At 41.2% G+C, this 22,858-nt stretch overlaps 1 protein-coding gene across 24 annotated transcripts in view; it reads left to right on the top strand.

Moving 5' to 3' along the window:
- Window positions 1-22,858, top strand: part of Pphln1 (periphilin 1) — a 93,569-nt gene extending 70,711 nt beyond the window's left edge. For all 24 annotated transcript variants that reach the window (XM_030248516.1, NM_001358749.1, NM_146062.3 and 21 more), the window contains one exon: window positions 19,919-22,858. In XM_030248516.1, coding sequence (XP_030104376.1) covers window positions 19,919-20,113 — 195 coding nt within the window. In that variant the 3' untranslated portion in view covers window positions 20,114-22,858. The remainder of the gene's footprint in view (window positions 1-19,918) is intronic.

Consider the following 22,858-nt stretch of genomic DNA (forward strand, 5'->3'; position numbering starts at 1 on the left):
AGTGTTAAGACAAATACAATGTAACCAGGTACAGGGTGCTTGTACAGGTCCGTGCAGATGAGATGCAGTGTTAAGACAAATACAATGTAACCAGGTACCGGGTGCTTGTACAGGTCCGTGCAGATGAGATGCAGTGTTAAGACAAATACAATGTAACCAGGTACCGGGTGCTTGTACAGGTCCGTGCAGATGAGATGCAGTGTTAAGTGGCAGAAGCTGTTCCCAGGGGTGGCTGTTAGATAGCTGTGGGGTGACTAGCCTTCAGTGACAAATAGAACTAGTTTTAGGAAGAAAGCAGAGCCTTCAGGGTCTTCATCTTCAAAGCCACGGTGCATATTATGTAGTTCTCAATTGCTTTTGTTGTAAGACAAGATCCTCAGCAGAGGAAGGTAGCACACACACCTGACGACCTGAATTCAATTTTCAAACCCATGTCAAAGTGAGAGAACCAACTCCAAAGAGTTGCCACTTGTCCTCCACACGGGTGTAAGACACACATGCCCAAATATATCACGCTGAGGCGCACAGTAATGATACATTTTATTTTATTCTTAAAGAAAGGTAGAACTTTTTGAATGTAGAATAACTATTCTGTTAGGTATCAGAGCTCCTCAAGAGCATTTGCTGATTACTTGAGTATTTCATTAAAAGTCATCTTCTCACTCAGTAGCTCTGAGTGGGCCGTTAAGCTTTAGATTTTCTCGCATATTTCTAGTTAATGCTGATTCGACATCCTGTGTTTAGAATAAAATAATTAGGAGAGAACTTTTTGCTGACATCTGTTACTTATAAGTGAAAGGCTGTAAACAGTTACCACCTTGATATGGGTTAGAAAGGTTACATATCTATAATTTAAATTGAGATGTGGTTAGTGAACAAATAAAATATATGACCGAATGAGTTTTGACAGCCGTATGTCTACAGAACTGCATTTACGGTGACAGCAGACAGAAGTGTGGCATTTAGAAGCCATGGTGTGATTCCGTGTGATGTTTTGTTCTACTTTAACTACCAGTGTTCCTTGATATATAGATATGTGGATAGAAAAGTGAGCTGATAAATACATAGTCCTGATATAGAAACAAGTTCAGAGATTTTCAGACATTTTATGATTTAGAATTATCCACAATAAGAAAGTATCTCTAGGGTCAGCAAGATGGCTCAGTGATTAAAACACTTGCAGCCAAGGCTGATGACCAAACCATTTGATCCCAGAGACTCTACATGATGGAACGAGAAACCCAGGTATCTGACCCCTACATGACATGTATCTGCGCGCGCGTGTGTGTACATACAAATAAAAGTCTATGTGGATGGACAAATAGTCTACAAAGAAAGAACATATCCCATATCCCTGCCTTTTAATAAACATTTTCTGTATTGAGGCATTCTCTACATGCTCTGCACAAGATCAAGGCACGCTTTCCTAAAAGTATGTAATGCCTTCTTCCCTGTCTTTTTCAGGCCATTCCTGTTAAGTTGCATTTAACAGGATGTGAACCCTAAGGCTTTTTTTTTTTTTTTTGATCAGGAGACATTATTTATTAAAGACATGCTTCCAGAACTGTGTAGATTATCAGATAGCAATTTCCCATTATAATACCAAGTAAAATACACAAAAAGGCATTAAATAATCACTATAAGACTTGGTTAAAAAATTCCATGATCTGGGGGCTGGTGAGATGGCTCAGTGGGTAAGAGTACCGGACTGCTCTTCCAAAGGTGCAGTGTTCAAGTCCCAGCAACCACATGCTGGCTCACAACCATCAGGATCTGAAGCCCTCTTCTGGTGTGTCTGAAGACAGCTACAGTGTACTTACATATAATAATTAAAAAAAAATTCCATGATCAGTGATTAAGCATGTATACTGAATATAGGTGATATAAAACGATAGTGAACAACAACAACAAAAAACCTATATAGGCCCTTAAATCAATATTTAAAATGACTAAAAAATGAACCATATGAGGGCTCCTTAGTTCCTGGGATTTGGGTTTTCTGTAACTAACTATAATGTCATGCCGGTATCCTAGCACCTGATCTGCTAAGATTCTGGCACTGGAGTGGATTTGAAGACACAGGTCAACATCAGCACATTTTACATGTGTCGCAGCAAGAATCTTGTGTTAAGTAAATCAATCACAGCCCAACATTGAAGCTGCATTTCTTTCCGTCTGTGGCCTGAGAATGCTGCTGTTCAGTGCTATGACTTTGGAGGCTTTTTAGGACTCTCCACATCTTTGAGCCTCGGTCCCATTCTGCCCAGGGCCTTGGGTGCTGTTCTGTGGTGCTTGCGATGTCTTCACTGTCACACTCAAGTGCAGTTGATGCTAGAAAGACGGCCTACTGCACAGTGACCCGACCAGTGGCTAGCCAGGCCCGTCGTGAAAAGGCCATCTGAGGGCCACACAGGTTGCGTTACGGTGTCCCACTATTGTCTTAATTCCGTGTGTAAGTTCCTCTCAAATTATTTAGCCTTCCATTGTTTCACTGTGTGTCAATTTTATATTTTTGAATGTGATTTCCAAGAACCGGTTGGCTCACTTGAAGCCATGTCAATTTCGTTAAAACATATTCAATCTATAAGGTTTTGAAATTGAATATAGAAGTAATGCGTAGAAATGTCAGTCACTTGAGTGTGTTCCGCTTGCAGCCATCTGTGTTTTGAATGAGAAAATGTAAGAAATGAGAAATGGTCTAACCAGCCACTGCGGTTTAACCCTGCAGCACTGAACTTAGTCATCCAGCTCAGAGCTCCTGCAGAGCGCTCCACTGCTTCAGCTCAGCGAGCCTGCGCTCATCGTGTCTGCGCTCAGCTGAATCATACTTCTCAAGGCTTTTGGGTGGAAAAATAACGAATTTGGGCACTTAACTGCATGTGTGCTACTGCCCATTTGAAACAATTTCGTGATTGAGAATACCTTCACTAAGACGGATGCTTGCTCTTTGAAGATGGCTGAAGGCGGGGCCACCAGACTAGCACACAGTGAGCTGCTCTGGGAGAGCCCACCTGCAGTTAGCAAGAAAGGAAGCATTTGGAGTGAGCTCTTTTAGGGATTGACTTTAATGCTGTGGCTGTCACACACCTAGAATTAGGCATTATAAAGGACCAAGGATTGGTCTGTTTGTGAGTTAGTGAGTTTAATTAGGGTTACTTACGGGAACATGGATAGGGTGTTATTTGTAAGAGTGCAGGCAATTCAACAATGACTACATCAGTTACAAAAGGAAATGCCTCTCCCTCCTGCAGTAGCAACCTCTGTGTGTAAAGCCTTGTGGGGAGTGGGGCCTCATCAGCTCCTCCCTCCAGGGTGCAGTATTGAGGGAACCAGTTTGGTGCAGGGTTATCACACTTGCTAAGAGTTAAAGAGTGCACAGGCCATTGCAAACCTATAAAACATCTCATAACACTCTGCCCATTCTCTCTTCCTTAATGTTCCCAATCCTAGGAGTTGGTGATACAGATGTCCTATTTAGAGCCAAGCATGCCACATCATCACTTACTTTAGACACTTAGACCATGTTTTAGCCTCTACAGTCACAACTAACTGGAGAACGAAGCTTCCATGACCAGACTGGGCAGCAGCTCTGCTCTGTGACCACAAACAGTTGTTTACATGGCAAGAAACAAGCATGCCATGGACATGTAAGCAAAATATGGTGGCACCTTCCCTACCATGGGCTTTTGATCATGTGTACAGTCCCAGATATTCCCTCCTGTGGATCAGGGCTCAGATCCAACCAGAAAAAGCTGCTGCTTCACGATGGACCCATCCCCATTACCTCGGTGGGTAATGCTGCCTGCCTGCTGGGTCTGCTCTCCGTTCAAGCAGCCTACAGAGCACCAGTAGGGAAGAGCTGAGTGGGTTAGACTGCCCAGGAGAGGGGTCACCAGGGTGAGTGCCTGGGAAGCAGATCCCCGTTTCACAGATTCTTAATGTGCTTTATCAAAGCCACCGCCTGAGGAAGGCCAAAGAAGAGCTACAGGACATGGGTTTGTACAGGATGCTTAATTTCCTGCTTGTACAGGAAAATTTGTGAATCTTTGAAGTTAGGAAATATAATTGTAGGAATGTGGCTGAAAATAATCTTTTTTTGTTGTTGTGTTCTTGCTGTCTTGCAGAGGCTAACCTACATTTCTTGTCTTAAGCAATGGCTTGGCTGACAGGCATGTCCTCTGTCCTCTGTCCTCTGTCCTCTGCCTAAAGGTGCCTAAAGGACACCCCTGTCATGGTGTTCCTAAAGTCTATAGAGTTAGTCCTTTTGTTTGTTTTATAATAGTAAAAGAAGGTACTCTGAGTTCATTCCCACACCTCTGTCTCTGTCATAGTACATCCTAAAATACTGCTGCTTAATGAGACTTTACTTGACCACTGAATTTTTTTTTTTTTTTTTTTTTTTTTTTTTTTTTTTTTTTTTTTTTTTTTTGGATAATTCCTAGTTGACTATGGTGAGGGTGGGAACATTATTTGGTTGGTTGTTTTTTTGTTTGGTTTGGTAGCTTTTGTTTTTGTTTTGGTTTGAGTTTCTCTGTGTAGCCCTGATATTGTCTTGGAACTTACTCTGTAGATTAGACTGGCTTCAAAGGACTCAGACATCTGCCTGCCCCTGACTCCTGAGTTCTGGGATGCCAGGATTAAAGGCATGTGCCACCACCACCACCCATCTTGAGGGTAGCAACATCTTAAGGGAAATGTTCTTGAACATAAAAAGTAGAGTGAAACCTATAGCATTGGTAAAGGGGATTCTGGCTTTTTTTTAACCTTGGAGAAGACTCAGGTGATGTCTATCTACCCGCACAGTACACATGCACATGTTCAGGTACACACACTAGATTCGCAGGCCTGTCAGTCATCGCCCTGGGATGTGTTGTATCACAATAGGGCATTGCTATCCAGTAGCTCCACCTAAGAAACATCAAGTCAATTTAGAAGTCATTTTGTTCTCTGCCTAGTCATAAGCTGATAGTAAATATTATTCTGCTCCAGTGATGTGTGTCAATTTTTAGTTTCCTTTAAATTTCACATTTTAATTATTTTTGTAACTTTTTAAAATTAGCTTTTATGCAAAGGTTAGATTATATAATCTTTGACTTTTAATATTTAAATATTATTTCATGTTCAAAACTCAATATTCTTTTCATATCTTAGCCTGGTGTGTTTTATTGTTTTCCTGGGGATTGAATCCAGGCCTTCCCAGTGCTGAGCAAGTGTGCTGCTGCTGAGCTGTCTGTCCAGCCTTTTGCACTCTGTCTTCCATGTTATTTCAGATTTAATAATAGAATTTTACGTACTTTGAATTTTTAACCACCTTCTTAGTAGCTGCTGGATATGCGTAGTGAGTCATTAGTGCTCGCCCAGCTAGAGTGGTGCCTGTATTCTGTAGTGGGAGAGCAGTTATCTGTGGCACAGCTCTCTCCTTACAGTATCTGCTCACAGCTTCTCTCAGCAGCCTGGTGCCAGCACTCTCCCCAGCTCCTGTTCCTTCTCCTCCTTTCAAGAAGTCCATAAATAAAGATGAAGCAGATGAACATTCATCCTGGACATGGTAGTAAGAGTGTGGGCACAGAGAAGAGTCAGCTTTCAGTTTGTGATAGGTTAAAATAAAATGGTTTTCAAGTAGAGGAAGTTCTAGCTATTGTCATATGTGAAGCATTTAGCCCACCTCACATAATAGACACATTCTTTGTTTTTCCTTGTTATCAGACAAGCTACAAATGTTCTTAAAAGTACAGCTCTTACTGGGTATTATCTTGTCTAGACATCAAGTCTACCCAATTGTATGTCACAATCCATTACCAGCCACTTCTTCAGACTTTGTATATATAGATTTAGTAAAACACAACTTACAAGATTTGCCTCTGAAACAAATTGTATTTCTACAGTAATTTAAAAAAATCATTTAGTTTGCCAAATTTTAAAGTTTTTGAAATGTATGGTTTACTAGTTAAATATTACTTGTGGTATGACTACAGGAACTTTCTGCTCTAGTGTTAGGGTAAAGTCTTCATTTTGAGGTAGGTAGGTGGGGCTGGGGATCTGACCGCGTTGGTAGTTATCCAGCATGCATAAGGCAGCGGGTTTGATTTCCCCAGCACATCAGAAACATGGTGTGCTGCAGCATGCTGGCAGGCCAGCACTCAGGAGACGGAGACGGAGGCAGGAGGCTGAGGAGTGCAAGGCCATCCTTGACTGTGCGGCAAGGTTGAAGGGAAGGAGATAACTTAGTATCAGATAATCTATCACTTTGGAAGTATCAAAATTAAGGCTCTACCTTTTTTTTTTTTTTTTTAATTAGTCATTTTAGGCCCTAATAAGCTGAATGACATTTTGGTAAAAAATATAGACAGTGTCACTTACAAAATTTATAAGAACCATTCTGTAAAAGGTACAAACTATGAGGAGTCCATGCTAGACCTTTCTTGGGGATGCTGCCCCCAGGGATGCAGGCAGCTGTTAGGTAAATGTTTGGGTAAGGCAAGATCAAGCGCAGGCGCAGGCCACTCACGCCACTATTCAGCATTGTGTGACAGACTTTCTCTGGTAGTAAATTACTGTCCCTGCTACTCAATCCTCTTTACTTTAAACTCAGTAGTTTTATTTGTCCTACAGAAAGCACTAAGGACGTTTGTAAAGCACAGTGTAGTTGAAACTGCTTTCAGTTGGTGCTTTATGGGCTCAGAGCCTCTTTGCACATTTGTTAAATGTAATTAAGAACTGGTTCTGTAGCAGGATTTACACCTTGTCTGAAAACCATCCCTGTATCGGAAATCCCAAGTACTTATGCCAAGGTTAAGTAGTACTCGTGCGTTTCTTAGCAGCTCTGAGGGAGTGACTACTTTTGGATCCTTGAGTGTTTTATAGAACTGCTTTGCCGGGGCTTGGACTCCGGGCTTCCTGTGTCTTCTGCTCCCTCCCTTTGCGGTGTAGCCCATACGTAGAGCAGGATTGACATGAGGTAGACCTAACCTTCTACCATTCCTGGCTTGCTCTTTTATTTCTTACTTGTTTTCTCTCCTTCCTTCCCCGCCTCTCAGTCACATTTTCTCAAGATGTAAACAAACATTTACTGTGGAATGCCTATGGAGTGCCTCTCTTATTCCGGGTACCTCTGACCTCCTGCGCGTTGGGGTTAAAGGTGTGTAGCAGCATGCCCAGCAGGGAGGACATTTTACAACTTACTAGCTTTAATATAACTCACAGGCATAAATTATCTTAAATATAGCCCATTTTTCAAAAGATCCATGTCCTGACACATTATAAGAAACTATGTATAAAAAGGAAATATATTTTGAAATTAAAAAAAAATCTTATTCCTTCCTGTTGTCAAGATCAGTTAGACCACATAATTTCTTATATTAATCTTCTCATTATGTTTCCACCATATCATAAGTTCATGACAGCACAGGAGAGATTTAGGTCAGCTTCAAAAGCAACTCTGTGGAGATTGCCTGTAGTGTTGATGTCCACTGGCCTCAGTTAACTAGCAGCAGAACCACACTGCACAGGGCAGGGTCCTGCAGATACTGCTTCAGTGCTGTTAAAAGGGACTCTGTCAGCTGACTAAAGCAAAGGTACTTGCCTAAGGAAAGTTGATTTCTACCTAGTAGAGGGAGGCAGCACTCTGGAGGATACATACTGCGTCTGTATAACTGGCAGATAGTCACTAATTACTAGCTGCACAAATCATAAAGCACAATCAATAAACATCTTTTCTCTGGGTAAAAAATTTAAAGCCAAGCACTCTGTAACAAGCAAGATTCCCTTTGTGCCTGGCCAGTTTCAATGAAGTCAATTAACTTCCTGTTTCTTTACTGCTTTTTGGCCTTGCATTAAAAAAAAATGGTGGCATGGAAAACATTTTTTTAACCAGCCACTTTTATGTAAGAGTAAAGGCTCGTGTTTGGGCTTGCCTGTGTTTAAGAAGCATTTTATAATTCATACCGAGTAACTACAGAGTCTGAGGTCCTGGGGCTTTAGCTCAGCTGCCGTTCTTTACACTCTACTCAGTTTAGAAAGTTCCCTGAGGGCTTGGGATGTGGCATTTCTAGTTTATATTTATAAATTCGAGTTTACATGGAATTCCAGGGGAAATGACATCTCCCTACTAGAATAACTCAGAACCCAAGAAGACTGTACGGCTCCATTTCTGGTAGTGAGGGACCAGCAGAATGGAAGGATTCTGTTTCATCCTGACTTATTCAAATTATTATAGACCCCACAGTTGATGATGGTCAGATGGGAAAATGAAGAGCGAGAAGCAGGGCTAGTGTAAGTATATTTACTGAAACTTGTAGAAAACAATTAGTACATCTCCCACCATGGTTATATAAGCATGCTTGGGTTGGAGTTTGATTTAAGAACAATGTGTGATGCACAGAATAGCTTATGGATGAATTTGGAGCACAGGCACATTGTGATCCGTTGGTATTGGACAGATTAGTTTAGCTATGGAGATATTTGCCTCCTTTTTCCTTAGAGAGCCCCGATTACACCTGGGTGGGGTGGGGGAGAGTGGAGCTGTTTTTGTTGTAAGGGTAGGAGGGAAACTGAAGATAAACGGAGTAATTACTAAAGGAAGAGTAGCTAACTTTGAAAATTCAGAGCAACCCCTTCCTGAATAGAACAGAGTGGGCTGAGGTGTTTTGTTTTTGTTTTTTGTTTTTTGGTAGAACGAACATAAGTTAGAAAGAAGCAATTTTACTAAGAGCATAGCGAAACAAGATAGGAAAGAGGGGAGTCCTATTGACCGCTGGAGTTCCTGCATTGGGTGTGGAAAGGGCTTAGAATACTCAATGTGTTATGTGCTGATAGAGAAGTCTACCAGAGAGTAGGGAGTTCACAGTGGATTGAATAATTGCAGTTTTGGACTTCTTCCAACGATTCCTAGCATCCTGACAGTAAGGATACACAGGCTAAGCCAAGCTGCTTCATTAACCAAGTTGTCAACCTTGCTGGTTGACCAAGGGAAAATATTCTGCATGGTGCCAAGTAACCAAAGATGCTCACTAATTTAGCAAAGGTAATGATTTCATTAAAAAAGAGAGCTGGAACTCTTTTTAACCTTTAATTCTTGATCAGCTTCATGAGCTACTAGATGTTGCACAGTTTAGAATTAAAGAAGGAAGCAAGAGATAAAAATAAACGTGTGCCTGTAACTCAGCTTCAGACATTGATCATAGTGCATTCAGAGGATGGTGGAAACAAAGTGTCTCTGTGGAGCCCTGGCTGTCCTGGAACTCACTCTGTAGACCAGGCTGGCCTCGAACTCAGAGATCCTCCTGCCTCTGCCTCCCAAGTGCTGGGATTAAAGGAGTGCGCCACCACTGCCCGGTGAAAGTATTATTTTCATATTTAACGTTTTCAGCAAGAAGTGTCCATGACAGTACATAATTTTCACACAAAGGAAACTGCTCCTAAATATTTGGGGCTTAGTTTTACTGTCTGGTCATGTGGAGTGTTGGAGGAGGGTGTGCTAGTCTGTGGCATGTAGGCTGGAACTATAGTAGTTTCTTTGAACCCTCACAGACTAGAATTGCCAGTACCGAACACATCCAGTCCTCACTTCTGCCTCCCTCTGTGCGTGGATTTTGGCAAGGTGGCTGACTTATCAAGTAAAGGTGCTTTACTTGAGTCCCAAGAACCCCTGTGGAGATGGAAATAGAGTTCTTGGGCTGCGTCTCTTGATATGATTGATTATGTCTGGGTGTTCCTGTGGCTCCCTTTTACTTTCATCAGGTAAGGATGGCACTGTCTGTACTTTTAGGAATGAATTATCAGTCAGTGTCTCGTGCCATTGACAGATAGGTGGCACTGTGCTGTTCATATGGCCCAAGGTGCAGAGTGAGTCTTCAGCCTCAGACTAGTCCATGGGGGCAAAGCATGAGGAAAACCACTGTGGGAAGAGAGTGGAATACAACCGTGCACAATACAGCATAATTTATACCAGGGGAAAGCTGGGATTTCATGGTATTTTTCTAGTCCCTTGGGAAAGTCCAAGGAGCTAAGGCACTGTAGTAGTCCTTAAAATAAGAATTAGGAAAGAGGCTCCCAGCACCCAAGCCTAGAGGTTTTGTGGCCATAGACTTCATCATAGCTCTGTTGTATTTCAATTACAGTTTATTAAACTCTCAGTGCTGTAATCCACTTCTTAGAGTAGCCATATCTATGGAAGTTTTAAAAGTGAGGCTTTTTTTTCCCTTCAGTTTTGAAGATGAACTATTTAAGTTACATTTTTATTGTTAGTATAGATACACAAGTACTCGTAGATCTTCCTTCTTTTTTTTTTTTGAGAGGAAAATGATACTCACCCCCATCTCTGGCAGTTCTTGTATTTTTTTTCCCTTTGTGGCGTGCACACAGATATGAAGGCTGTATTTTCCAAGGTTTTAACAGTTGGTGCTTGATATACAAAGTATTGGATTTGAATCCTCATCTTTAATTCTGTCTGTGGGAAATCATTTGAAGGCTAACAGACTGTTTAACCTGGTTCTCATTTGGCCTGTTGACAGCGTGCTGTGCACGTGAGTAGAATGGCTGCTACTGTTTAGTACATTATCATCCAAATCTGGCTTAACGCTGTATGTAATTGTTCCAGTTTAATGTGGCCTGCTTTGTCTCTGAAGCTGAAATGGCCATTGTTTAGGGAGAGTAGACTACTGAACACTGAGGGAACACGGCTCAGCTGTTTGGCATAAAAACTGCTGAACTCACTGGAGATGACTCAATATTTGAGAGAGAATTCCAGAGCCTTTCTATATAGCTGCACAGTGGAGACAAAAGCAGAAACTAGAAACATCTCTCTTTAACTATTGCTTTATCTTGGTAACATGTAATCCTTTTCACTTTACATGGTACCACCCTGAATGCTACTATTTCTAAACTTGGTTTTGTTTTGGGTCTTTACAAAAGCTGTATTATCCCTCTTTAATCTTGTTTTCTTACAACGTTTCTCATTGTATCTATTGGTGGTGGTGAGAACTCCAAGTGCACAGTATTGGATTGCGTAGGCCCTGTCCACCTATAGCCACAGATGCAGAGCCAGAGTCATTAAGGCTGCATAGCAGAAACTGGCTTCACCACTGCGGTTGGTACCTCGGAACACATGTAAATATTCCCTTTTAAAATAATAGTCTAATTTACCAGTTAAGTTACAGATGATTGGTGTTTACTCAAGAGGTAAATCCTGACTATAAATAATAATTTCTGGGCTTTAAGTTTCACAGTGTATATATACACTACACCCCTGGTTGGTGGAGTCACAGTGTTAAAGTTGGTGTTTTACTGTCATGTGACCCTGGAAATGGGTTTGGAGATGAGAGTGGCTTAGTGCGTTTTTCCAGGATGTGTTTCTATGAAAACCCTCTCATCTCTCCTATCTGCACAAGCACAGGGCAATGCAGTGAGGGGAAAATTAGAGAGGAAACAACCATTTGCAGTTCTTTTGGCTCACATGACGAGGTGAGAGACCTTTCACCCTTATTTTATTTGAACCAATTGAATATTTGGTGACAGTTATCCAAACAAAAGGTTTTATTTCTGATTTTCCCTGTTTTTCTTACTCCAAATTTATTTATTATTTTAATTCTGGTGATTTTGCTAAACAAAAAAAGCAGGGCTGGAGAGATGGCTCAGCGGTTAAGAGCATTGACTACTCTTCTGAAGGTCCTGAGTTCAAATCCCAGCAACCACATGGTGGCTTACAACCATCTGTAATGAGATCTGACGCCCTCTTCTGGAGTGTCTGAAGACAGCTACAGTGTACTTACATATAATAAATAAATGAATCTTTTTTTTTTTTTAAAGCAGTTTTTGTGCACCAGTAGCTCAACTTTGAAAAATATCCATTCAATAGAATGTACTGTGGAGTGAAAATACATGTGGCAAAGATGATTAGCCCTGCAGACTTCCTGTAGAATTTCAATTTAGCTGTAGTATTGTCATCTGCCCTCAATTTGTTACAACCAGAAATATTGAATGATATTCAGCAATTCTTATTCACACAAATATAGGCATATAACTAATACGTGAGTTTTCATTCCCTAAGCTCTACCTGGATCCTTGATATAGGTAATGTGTGACTTGATAGACTTTTGGACCAGTGAGATAGCTCAGCAGCTTCCACAGCATTGAGCTGCCCCAGCCTGATAGCCAGAGTCATCTCTTAGACCATGTAAAGAGCCTCACGCAGTGTTGCACGTCGGTAATCCCATCACTCGCCCAGTGACGTGGAAGTGGGAGTATATGCTAGACAGTCTGTCTACTGAGCTATCCCCAGCCCGGGGAAGTTATTTTGTTGTTCTTTTACTTTGTTTGGGTTTTTAATGTAAACTTTGCCTTTCCTGTGTTTCAAATCCATTTTGATTCCAGTGCCACGTCCAGACTTAAGATCCTAAGAGGCAGTAGTCTTAGATACACTGCGCTGTCGCAGTGGGTCGATGCTTTTGCTTTAACCCTGCTTGCTACCAACAAGATCCCTGCCCCTTTCTGCCTCCCGCCTGCATAACATTCATATATGTTATCACATCTCTAGATTACTTGAAATCCGGAGTTCAATGTAGAATACTGTTTAAGGAGTAATGATGAAGTGTGCACGTGGGACATGTAGCTATGGATGTATAGACCCCGATGAGATATTCCCTCTAGTGAAAAGAAGTGTGCACATGGGTGCATAGCTACGCATGTGTAGACCCTGATGAGACAACTGCCTCTAGTCTTTCAGTAGCTCATCCTAGTTTTCATGTATGCCTAAGTGCTTTGCAACAGATTAAGCTACATGAGTATATATATATGCCAGTGTGTAGGGTTAAATATTTGTGACTGTGTTCTATGTTTAAAATATGAAAACATCACAGATAAACCTCATTTTGAAATTATTTAATTTTGTTTTGTTTTTTGTTTATGCTGTGGTGCAGGACATGGACATCAGGGCGGTTGCACATGCTAGACCACCAGCAGCTACACACTGTTGCACATGCTAGACCATCAGCAGCTATACACCAGCCTTTAGAACTTGTGTGTGTGTATAGCATGCATGCATGCATATACACATGCATGTATGTGTAAATAGTAGGCTATATATGAGAATTTGTGATTATAATTTATACACAATGAATGTTAGTTGAGATATATAAGTTCTTAGCTTGCTTATAAAAAGCAGTGGGGCTGCAGCTTTGAGACACATGCTAAAATAGATATTTTTTTATTAACAAGAATACTAGAAACAACATAGGCTATAAAGTTTTCATGCATTTTGCATCTCTGTACACACACATTAGATGTTTAAACTGGTCTGCATCTTAACCGGTGCTGTCAATTTTTGCTGTTAACCTGTTAGATACTTGGAATGTCTATGCCCCAGTTGGACTTTCTTTCTTAACATACATTTTTATATTTCCATCTTTTTTATTAATTAATTAGCCCCACTTTGTAGAGCAGTTTGACCTCAGGCTTAGATCATCTGCGTCTGCCTCCTGAGTGCTGAATGAAAGCATGTGTCACCATGCCTGGCTTATTTTCAGGTTTGAAACAAAGTTTGCAGCAGACTTCTGAGCACTGATTATATTTTACAGCACTCCTTTAACAGTGATAAGAGTTTTTATTTCCACCATTCATCTTCTCTACTCGGCTCTTGCTTTTTCTCCTCTAGAATTCCTGCAGGACTGGAGGTACTTGACACACATGTTGGCTGATGTAACGGGCACTAGAATTTGAAACTGACAAGTGTTGGCTTTAATGTTATTTCATTAATACCAGTATAAGTGTACAGCTATAGATGGCCTCTGTATGGTACTGAGCAGTATGGTCTTATAACTGCACCCCCAATAACATTCTCATGTTTTGCCCTGTATTTCCTGACCTCAGTCTCTGTGCTTTGACTGTTTCTGTAATTTTTGGAGGCGTTTGACTGACAGTCTTGGTGTATAAACTCCCCAGCATTGGTGCTGGTACTTTTTCTTGCTATTGCTTTTCTTATTGTGTCTTCTGTGACGAATAATTGATGAGCTTATTTGGCCCGTATGTTACCTGTTCTTCTAAAGCTTGCTTTTGCTGTCCATTCAACATTCGTTGACTTTTGTTTTACAGGAATGGAAAAGGAATGATTTTTCTTCGTTGTTGCCAATGATTATGGTGTCCGTGCCTCTCTCCCTGCCCTTACCTGAGGTCCAGGCTCACCCCCAGCTTCTGACTGGTATACCCAGTACTGACTTTATCCCTGGAAATGACTAAGCATGGAAAACCCAGTCCCCACCACTCTTCACATTCTGTGTTGTTTCTGAGACAGGGTCTCACTATGGAGTCAGAGATGTCTAGCTTGCCTAGGAGAGAATTTCCTCAGTTGGTTGTTGAGGTGAAAGGCTCACCCCAATTCTAGAGTAAATAAAGGAAAAATGAGCCCAGCAGTAACTAAAATTCCTCCCCTCTGCTTCCTGAGAATCCAGTGTGGCCAGCAGCCTCAAATCCAAAACAGAAAGGCTCCCTCTCCTATCACTGTGTCTGATAGAGAATACACACTCTTCTAGGGGTCTTTCTCTTGTGAATGCTCTGTATTGTCTCATTTAATCCTTGAATCGGTGATTGGACACAGACACTGAAAACTACACACAGAAATTAAGAAAAAAATGAATTTATACTGATTCTTTTAATTCGTATACTAATCTTTAAATAGTTTTTATTTGCAGAAACTTTTGAGAATAACCTTTGTCCTTGGAGTTGCTCCTCTCCCAAGTATTTGGAATTGATGTGGCTGGCAAACCAGTGTTGATTGCGCTGTTAACTGAGTCCCAGAGTCTGCATCCCAGAGCTGGTAGATTCAAATAGGAGATTTTTGTGACTTAGGGAGGACTTCTGCCTGTTTTCTTGGAGACTCTGTTCTATTCCCCTCAAGTGGAGCATCTGGGTGTGCTGTCTGCTCTGTGAATGAGTGTTGTGAGGGGGGTGTAGGCTTGTTCAGATAGCAACTGTCTCTTCTAGGAGTTCTAGCAAATTATGTCTTTCAGGGAAATGGCCCGTTTCATCTAATTAGTAAAAAGAGTTTATAGTATCCCTTTATTTGCTAATGAATATCCTTGAAGTCAAGTAACTTCTGTCTTCTCTCCTTTCCAGAGTTGGTTAGTTTAATTATAGAGTTTGCAGTTTTGCTTTCTTTTCAAAGATCCAGGTTTTGGGGATGTAGTTTCCTTGTAAGAGTGCCTGCCTAGGATGCTTACAGCCTGGGTTCCATGCTCAGCACGATACAAACAGGGCATGGTGGTCATTACATGTCATTACATGCCTGTGCACTCCAGGGCTGGAGGCGGCAGCAGCATTTCAAGGCCAGTCTCTACTGCACAGTAGTAGCTCAGAGATTAGCCTGTGCTAAATGAGACCCTGTCTCAATATTAGAGAAGCCTAAACCGTTTGCTTATACACTGATTCTCCTCCTTATTTATTTTATGCGTGTACATAAATAAGGAAGCCAGAGCACGGGGTGGGGTGTCTTCCTCAGTCACTCTTCATTTCATAAACAAATCATTTGTACGAAGAACAGAAAGCTCAGTGCCAGCTGCTGTGAGCTGTCTAGCCGGGGTTTGAAACCTGGGTATGAGCTCAGAGTAGGGAGCACTCCTCATCACTGAGCCATCTCTCCAGCCTCTGCTTAAGTTTTTGAGTGAGGGTTAGGCTTGTGTGCCAGGCTTAGAGATCCTCACTGCTGGGAGTGCACTGAGCTGTTTGGAATCGAATTCAAACCCTCATGCTTACACAGCAAGGCCTTACTTTCTGAGCCATCTTCCCTACCCCTTATTTCCTGTTTTGTTTTGTTTTTTAAGATTTATTTATTTTATGTATATGAGTACACTGTAGCTGTCTTCAGACATACCAGAAGAGGGTATCAGATCCCATTACAGATGGTTGTGAGCCACCATGTGGTTGCTGGGATTTGAACTCAGGACCTTTGGAAGAACAGCCAGTGGTCTTAACCACTGAACCATCTCTCCAGCCCTTATTTCCTGTTTTTAAGTTTTTTTTTTTTTCTGTAATATTTTCTTTTCCATCTAGTTATTTGAATTTTATCTTTTATTTCTAGTGTCATAAACTACTAATTTTGTGTCTTCTAATAATACTCAATTGTTTCATTTTTCTATAAATATAGTTTTTGTCACCCATTGCGAATTTGGATATTTTATTTGTATTTAATTCATAATGTTTTAGAATTTCCCTTGAGACGTCTTTGGCCTGTGTATTATTTGTAACTATACTAGGCTAGAGGTTATTAGAGTGTTTATCTAACACAGGTGAGACCCTGGGTTCAATTCTTAGATTTATAAGAAAGCAAACAGACAAAAAACCCTTAATCTTTGACAGATTGTTGGTACTTCCTAAGGGTATGAATCATTTCCGCTTACCTCTGTCATGAGGCTAGGACCCTCCTGAAGCAGGACATGAAGCATGTTAAGCAAATGTGTTTGGTTAAAGGAAATCACATGAGATGATGAGGAAGCAACAGCAGAGGAAAGAGTCTTGTTGGATAGTGAAGGAGCACTGCAGGCAGTTTACTGCAGAGAGGACCACCCCCACCCTCATCCCCCTGTCCCCACCCCCCCGACCCCCACCTGTCTTCCATTCTTGGAATGCATGTGCTAATCAAAGCTTATCTTGCCTTAATTTTGTGCTTCTCCTGCCCCAGGAACACAGAATAAAAGTTCTTTTTAGAAGAGTTTCACATCCCCACAGACGACTTTGTTCAATTACTTGCTACAGTGCTGTCAATTTTGCAAGCGTGGCAGGAGCTCCACCAGCTCAGCTGCCTGTGCAGCCCCAGCAAAGCCGCTTTAATAGAGCAGGTTTGCTGTTGAGTTTGCTTTGCCAAGGTGTCTTTTATATTTACCTGAAAAACCTTATATATGATCTGAAAGTATAATTAGTAACTAAAATTTTATCTAGTTTAATATACTCTTTTATTCCTAGAAGTCCTATGTAAAATTTGGTTAACACTGGCCTCGATAATAAAGGGCTGTGAAACCACGATGGGTGATGTTTTCATTCTGCGGACAAATGTAGCTGTCTGTGCAGTATGTGTGACCTCCACCCGCACACTGACCTGCCTCCTATTTTGATCAGGTCCAAACACAACAAAATCAGCAATAGAGTCTTCCTGTGTGGCCTGTAGCTATCAGATCTGCGGGTTATTGATGCATTTCCAACTAGGGACCGTAAGCAAACATGCTCCGCCCCAGAGAGCTGCGCCCTTCCTGTCATGGATTGGATTTACTGTGGAACAGATTTCGGAAATAGGTTTCTGACAGTTTCATGTTGTGTTTATAAAATGTTACAGGGTGAGGTCTTCCTTTAACTAAAACTATTTCCTATCTGATGTGCAACTGGGCATTAAAGTTTTGTTTTGTTTTGTTTTGTTTTTTAAACTTCCCTTAAATAGAGACTTAGGTTGCTTTCAATAGTTTTGGTTATTTCTGTAGAAAAATGTACAAACATTTTTGTATTCCAGTAAATAATTTTAAAAAGACTCTTAAAACCTATTTTTAAATTAATTAATTTATTCTATGTGTATGCATATTTTGCTTGCATGTATATCTGCATACTCTCAGATGGCATCAGACACTTGTGAGCTGCCATTAGGTCCTGGGACTTGAACTCAGGAACTTCAGAAGAGCAGTGAGTGCTCTTAACCTCTGAGACATTTCTCCAGAATCCCCCCAAAGAAGACTTTTAATAAAAACATATACTAAGCAAAAATTGCTTGTGGCCTGTGATGATTTCAGTATTAGGAGTTCAGCATGCTTTTTTCATATGTAGATATGCAGCCCAACTGTGTTCTGTGATGGGGTTTAAATTGGCATTTAAGACTTTGTAGGTTCATTCAGTGTAACATGATCTTTATCTCGTGCATCTGTTATATATTTTTTTAAAGCCAGTAAAATGTAGGCCACCCACAAAGGAGTCCTCTGAGACCTGTGGTTGGTGTGAGATGAGAGCGCTGTTATTAGGTAACAGTGTGTTTGCTGGGGTTTACCTCCAGGATGCCCAAGCATCCTGAGACGACTCTTCCGTAGGACTGTGGTGGCTTGACTTGGGGAGCACATGCTGTAAGACCAGTTGTAATGTGGCTGTTGTCTTAGTACTCCAGGTAGTGAACGTGACTAATAGACTGTGTCTGCTTGGTTTGCAAGATACTGATACTGGGTCCATGTCCTGGAAGCCTCAGGATAAACTGGAATAAATGGTTGAGTTGAACTTGATAGCTTTTAAATAGATGTGATCATTATAAAAGTGTGTGTGTGTGTGTGTGTGTGTGTGTGTGTGTGTATTTTATTGCTAACAAGCCAATTTCATAACTGTGTGTGTGTGTGAGTGTGATATGTATGTATCCATGCATACATGCTTGTGTGGAATCCAGAGCAGTTGTTTCTCTCCTACCATATGAGCTCAAACTCAGGCCCTCAGGCTTGGCAGGCAGCTCCTTACCGGATCACAGATATGGGTTTTATATATTGTACTTTGTGTCATATCATTTTGTAAAATGTTTTAATTTTCTTGGAACTGGTCAGTCAGCCTCCCTCCCTTCCTCCCTCCCCTCCCTCCCTCCCTCCCTCCCTCCCTCCCTCCCTCCCTGTGTGCTCTGGGTCTCAGGCTGGATTTGAACCTGTTCTATAGTTCAGGTTGGCCTAAAACTGAGGCATGGTTCTCCTGCATCAGGTTTTGTAACTCACACCATCACACCTCCCTTTGTTAATTAATTTCAAGATCATGATAATGAGTTTAGTAAAATTTAGCAACATAAATTTATTGAGTCCTTAAATCGCTGTTTTTTTTTTTTTAAGATTTATTTATTATGTGTAAGTACACTGTAGCTGTCTTCAGACACTCCAGAAGAGGGCGCCAGATCCTGTTACAGATGGTTGTGAGCCACCATGTGGTTGCTGGGAATTGAACTCAGGACCTTTGGAAGAGCAGTCAGTGCTCTTAACTGCTGAGCCATCTCTCCAGCCCCTAAATCACTGTTTTTAAGCAGTCAAATCCTATTACACATTTGACATCCTGAATTCAGTTCTGTGAGCCCATGTAAGGCGGAAGAAGAGAACCAGTTCCACAGAGCTGTCCTCTGACTGCCATCCTCTGTGTGTTCAGATCCATCAACACCCAGTGTGTATAGACACACACACACACACACATTTAGTGTAGAGGAAATACACAATTAGTGGGCAGTAAGTATCTAATTGCTAGTGATAAAGTTTGCATATTTTGAAATAAAAGTATATTTATTAAAGAACACACAACGCATGTACATGTGTGTTTATATATACATGGATGTAGCGTACACATCTGTGCGTGCGTGATTTTTTTGTTTGGCGGCTTTGTTTAAATATTTGTAGGCAAAGTGCTTCCCTCAGACAGATGCGCGGCGTCCTTACAGATGTTTGTTGGATGAGTTGACTGGTTGTGACTCAGAGTCTCTGAAGTTCAGAAGCTCTCTCCCCCTCCTCAGAGACAGTGTCTTACGATTGTAGTAGTTCTGGCTGAGAGAGAATTTGCTATGTAGACCAAACTGGCCTCCAACTCAGAGATCCTTCTGCCCCTCCTGGGATTAAATGTGTGGCTGGCACGCTGATGACAAAGCCTTTCTTCTCTTAACAAATGAGTGAGGATTTTTTTGCCTTTCTTTTGTCCTTACCTTCTTTACCTAACCCAAGTGTAAAGCCCTGTGCTTTTCTCAGTGATGGGTGCGTCTGTCTGTCTGTCTGCCTGCCTGCTTATTCAGTTGTGAGCTGATACCCAAGGCATGTGGCTGTGCTGATACAGGGGAGGTTCAGCCATCTTACAGGTTTAGCTCCCTTACAGGTTTCAGCAGCTGAGTTCTACCGGCTCAGCCAGCCATGGGCTTAATTCACTCATCTAATCCAAATGTGTTTTGCCATCCTAGGTTTACCGACAAGACTGCGAGACTTTCGGGATGGTGGTGAAAATGCTGATTGAAAAAGATCCCTCATTAGAAAAGTCTGTCCAGTTTGCACTGAGGCAGAACTTACACGAGATAGGTGAGCGCTGCGTGGAAGAGCTCAAGCGTTTCATTACTGAGTATGACAACTCTGCTCAGGACTTTGGAGACCCCTTTTAGAAGAAGAAGTACCCAGGTCAAAAGGTTTTCTTAGATTGTTTTTTTCTCCTTGGATTGTGTAAATCCTTACTATTTTGTGATGAAGAGAAATACTTTATGATAGCTAAGCACATTTCTAGTACTAAATAAACATCTACAATAGCTTAAAGTATCTTAATTAGAATGTTTCCCCTATGTGTAGAATATTCTACTCTATCTTCATACATTTCCTCCCTCCAAAAATAATATTCAGTTACTTTAATGTTCAAAAGAAAAAAGCAGCTCTGGAGAGCAGCTCCCTGTATTTAACCCATGTTTCATAGTCTTCCATGACGTCTATGGTCATCTTTTTGCATACCGTGTAAAGGTTGTCTTTTTTATTTTGTTTTGTGTTTTTTGTCTTTTTGTTCTTTTTTTTCGAGACAGGGTTTCTCTGTGTATCCCTGGCTGTCCTGGAACCCACTCTGTAGACCAGGCTGGCCTCTAACTCAGAAATCCGCCTGCCTCTGCCTCCCAAGTGCTGGGATTAAAGGCGTGCGCCACCACTGCTGTATTCAGATGTTGATTTCCAGCTGAATACTCTTTGGTATTGTTATTTGAATTGCTAAGCACCTTCATTGTAGTTTGTAAACTCTCCTCTCCACCACCTTCTGATTGGTAAACACTGAGGGCCTGTAGGTCAGGAAAGGAAAGGCAGGGCAGGGCAGGGCATCACAAAAGGAAGTCTGACTTTCAGGGACTGAAAGATAACGGGCCATGTGGCAAACATGGACCAAAATAAATGGATTAGTTAAGCCATAGGAGCTAGTTGGGAAGAAGCCTAAGATATAAGGCCTTGGCATTCATAAATAATAAAAAGTCTCTGTGTTATTGTTGGGAGTCAGGGGTCGAAACAGTCTAACAGTAGTGATCATTTGGTCTCAGGAGTTTAATTTGTAGTTAAGATCATTCCAGATTGCATACAATTAGTGGTACCGTTAGCATTTTGAGTTGGTGATGTCAAAATATGCTGTCTTAATGAGTTAGAACTTTGCTATCATTCAATATTTGCTTTGAGAATAATTCTTATTCAATATACAAAAAAATGCACTTGAAAATCTGTAAGGATCTGTTAGAACAAAATCTTCTCCCAAGTCAGTAAACTTGGTTCATCTCTTCTATGAAGTGCTCTTAAGGCTTCTACCTGCTCTCTCTAGACAATATTATGGACTAACAGGAGAGGTAATCTGAGATGCAAGATGAATATTAAGTTGAGATGGTCTCAGAAACCCATCTCATGGGTATAATAAAAAAATTAGAATATACAGAGCACTTAAGTTATGTTTTAGGCCCACATTATATCAAAAACGGGACCTGACATGGCACTCATGCTTGGGATTAAGCTATAGATTACTCTGTCCATCTCCGTGATCTCAGTTCTGTGGGCGTAGAGGGGCTCACTGCTCACAAGTGTCCTCAGAACACACTGAGGCCAGCACAGCTGCCAGCAGGTCCTGAGTGAGCCACTGAATCAGTGAAGAGACACTTAGGATCTCTTGCTCACTTCCTGGTCCCTGGTTCACTGAGGCAAAATACTAAATTTGTGACATTAGGCACCTTAAAAAAAATCACTGCCCAATCAAATTATCTACCTTTTTTTGGGGGGGGGCGAGGGGGGTCAGGGTCTTACAGTATAGTCCTAGCTAGCCTGAAAATCTCTGTGTAGACTAGGATAGCCTTAAACTCACAGACATCTCCCCACCCCTACCTCTTACATGCTGGCGTTAAGCCCACGGGCCACCCTGCTCAGCATCCTTTTGTTTGTTTTCATTTTCATTTTTTTTCTGTCCTTATTACTTTTTGATTCGAGACAGGGTTTTGCTGTGTGTCCTAGGCTGGCTTCAAACTTAACTGCTCTGGCCTTTAGCTTTCGGGATTCCTGCCTCAGCTTTCCTGAGCCCCAATGCTTGCCGTGACCATTGAGTGGCCTCTATGATCCTGTCTGCGGATATCCCTAAACCACATACAGATTATACTTAAGTAGAAATAGAAGAATGGTTAATTTTAATGAGCCCTAAAATAGATGTGTGAAGATTTGTATTATGCCATTTTGAAAATTTAAAACTAATTGACGACATGTTTTTTGTTTTGTTTGTTTTCTTAAATTCCCCAAGTGAGAACACTTGTACGTTTTGGCATTGAGTCTTTCCATCCCTTTTCTGCGCACACTCCCCTTCTGAGCGTGTGCTGCGCAATGCCGGTCACTTCAGTAATACCACAAGCGATTTTCCTTCTTCCCTTCCACTAATTCTCAGCTCTTTAAATCAAGTTATTAACAAGCATACGTATAAAATTTGAGGAGCTTCCAAGGCAAAAAAAAAAAATGTTCACTTGGTAGAAACATTCATTTAAAAAGAGAATCTTACTGATAAATTATTTAAGTGAAGGCCCAGCCAGTCATCCTCTTCCTTCCACTCACACTGGGCCTTCGAAGCTGTGTCCAGCTTGCCGTCCGCGCTGTTCTGCCAGGCTCCACAGTGTTAAATGTTTCCTTCATCTTTGTTTTTTTTTAAATGCCTTTTGACATCTAAAATTCATGTGTACTAGAGTATGTTTTATAAAATGTTTTTGATTCTACGGAGACATGTTTGTAAGTTATCCATTGTTTTTCAATAGACCTGATTCATATGATAAGTTCTCATTGCCTCACCATAAGGCCTTGATGATCAATATGGGGAAAGCAGATACTGTAAATGCAAAATAAAGCATCCGATACTAAGTAATAAA

This window comes from Mus musculus, chromosome 15 (assembly GCF_000001635.26).
Source record: "Mus musculus strain C57BL/6J chromosome 15, GRCm38.p6 C57BL/6J".
In the NCBI taxonomy this organism is placed as follows: domain Eukaryota; kingdom Metazoa; phylum Chordata; class Mammalia; order Rodentia; family Muridae; genus Mus; species Mus musculus.